This window comes from Benincasa hispida, chromosome 1 (assembly GCF_009727055.1).
Source record: "Benincasa hispida cultivar B227 chromosome 1, ASM972705v1, whole genome shotgun sequence".
Lineage (NCBI taxonomy): Eukaryota > Viridiplantae > Streptophyta > Magnoliopsida > Cucurbitales > Cucurbitaceae > Benincasa > Benincasa hispida.
Window position 1 is genome coordinate 61165784 of NC_052349.1, and position 2246 is coordinate 61168029.

The following is a 2246-nucleotide window of genomic DNA, read 5'->3' on the forward strand; positions in this document are numbered from 1 at the left end:
ATAATAACACAAATGATGAATATCGCAGAAAATAAAATAATTAAAAAAAAACAAATAATATGAATAAGTTTAAGGAGGAATATGATAATGAAATTGTGAAGATTAGATTGTGGCGGCTGAAGAATCGCCCCTAAATCCCGCCTCCAATCACTCCCTCTAATCTAATTATTGAAATTAATTTAATTTCAATGGGATATTGATGATGATGATGATGAAGATTGAATAATAATAATATTATTAGTAACATTATATGAATAATGAGGAAATAATTAAAAATAGATCTCTGTTATTTACAGGATAATTAATAATAGTTAGGAAGAAAATGAAGGTGTTTCAAATTATGGTTGATAATGGCGATGGTTAATTAACGAAGATGATTCTCTCTTTCTCTATTTCTCTCTCTACTGTAATTTCTCTCTTTTTCTTTCATCATTTTCTTCCAATTTTCTTTGATTTTCTTTTTCCTTTTTCAACTAATCAGAACAAATCCATGGTTCCACCATACCTTCAGTTCTAGCTCTTAAATTCTCCGCCGCTTTATCACCGAGAAATCCCGACGAATTTGCAGTGCCGGCGGCGTAACGGATCAATTTCCCGTTCAGATTTCCATTGCTAGATCTTAAATTGATCATACCTTGTTGATTTGCTTCTCCACCACCGCCGTTGACGACCCAGTTCGCCGGAGGATGGTGGTTGCCATTGTTGTTGTTGCTGCAGCTTCTGGGTAAGACTTGACCGGACGGTGGGAGGCCATGACCGGCGTGGGTGGTTAAACCGAACTCCTCGAAAATACCCATTTTGAGATTCTGTTCGTTGTTGGAAGAATTATGGATCAATTTGGGGTTGGATTGAAACATATTTTGGATATCAAAAATTGGGTTTTGCAAATTGCCGCCGGCGAGAAAAGTCGACGGTGACGGAGAAAGAAACGGCGGTTTTTGTGGGAATGGTCGGAGAAGGTAAGTTTGTTGTGTGGAAGGTAAAACGTCTAAATGTGTGGAAGATGATGATCTGTTACTATTTCCATCGCCGAACAGATCAAATCTCGCGGCGGCGTTTCTTGTAAAAGGAGAGGAAGAGGATGAAGCAGTAAACGGCGGAGCTGGAATCCCGGTGAATTCCTGAACCATAGCACGAAAATTCGTAGTGTCTGTCGTTAAAACCGTCGTCGGAGCTCGTCGAGACGCCCTCGGCCGCTTCTTCGTGTTTCTAACCATGTTCGCCCCAATACTACCACCACCACCACCACCACCATCGCCGCCGCAATTATTAGGAATATTTTGCAATTCAGAGGGTGGGAAGGAATTAGTAGAGTCAGGTGGGTGAGAAAAATTCTGAACGCCGGCAGAGAAATTGGAGATTGAGGATAAGGTGTGATCAGTGGCGGCGGAATTAGGCGGTGGGGGGTGGAGATCGGAGGGAATTTGGTCGGATCTGACAGGCCGGGACCAAGCCATATCGAGATTAAGAAGTGGGTTTTGGTTAGAAAGTGAAGATCTAGGATCAAATAAATTAGACAGAGGATCAAAGACGGCGGTGGCAGAGGAGGATTGAGAATGGAAGTTTTGAGGGAAAGAAGCGGCGTGGGTTTGTGAATTGGTTAAGAAGGCGGCGGAGATGGAATCAGCCGGTGAATCAAACTCATCGTCGCCGCCACTAGACGACTGCATACTTCCACTATTTCCAGAATCCATGGAGAAAGAGAGAGGGAAAAAAAGGGAAAAAACTGATAACTGAAGGGTTTGAAGAAAGGCAATAAATAAACTGGGTTGAGTAATAAAGGCAGTGATGATCTGCAAAACAAAAGGACACACAGCTGAGATTTTTTTAATTATTATTATTTTTTTTTTTCGATTTTGGGGTTTGAAAATAGTGGAAAAGAGAAAAAGAGAACAAACCCCAACTGACAAATATGGGGAAAATTAATTTTGATTTTTGATTTTTTTAAAAAGAAAAGTGGAATATATAAATAAAACCTTCAAGTTTTATTGCAATTCTTTGTTCTGGTTTTTATGGGAACAAAAGTTGAGGATTAGGGTTTTTCTGTGAGAGGGGGAGAGGGAGAGAGAATATGGAAAAAGGAAGAAATTTAAAAAAGAGGGTGCTGTAGGCTTTTCACTGGATTTAAGAGGAAATTTTTAAAAACAAATAAATAAATAAATAAAGGAAAAGATTGGTTTATTTGTGGTGTTTGTGGAGTTTTGAATAAAATAAAAACAAGAAAAGATAAATAAAGGATCAGAGTG

The 2246-nt window shown here is 39.2% G+C and overlaps 1 protein-coding gene across 1 annotated transcript; it reads right to left on the minus strand.

Annotated features, from left to right (window-relative positions):
• Positions 1-212: 212 nt before the first annotated feature.
• Positions 213-1991, minus strand: LOC120069779. The gene is made up of 2 exons (XM_039021595.1): positions 1977-1991; positions 213-1793 (listed from the first exon to the last, which is right to left on the minus strand). The coding sequence occupies exon 2, from the start codon at positions 1692-1694 to the stop codon at positions 474-476; it is 1221 nt and encodes a 406-aa protein (XP_038877523.1). The 5' UTR covers positions 1695-1793; positions 1977-1991; the 3' UTR covers positions 213-473.
• Positions 1992-2246: the final 255 nt, after the last annotated feature.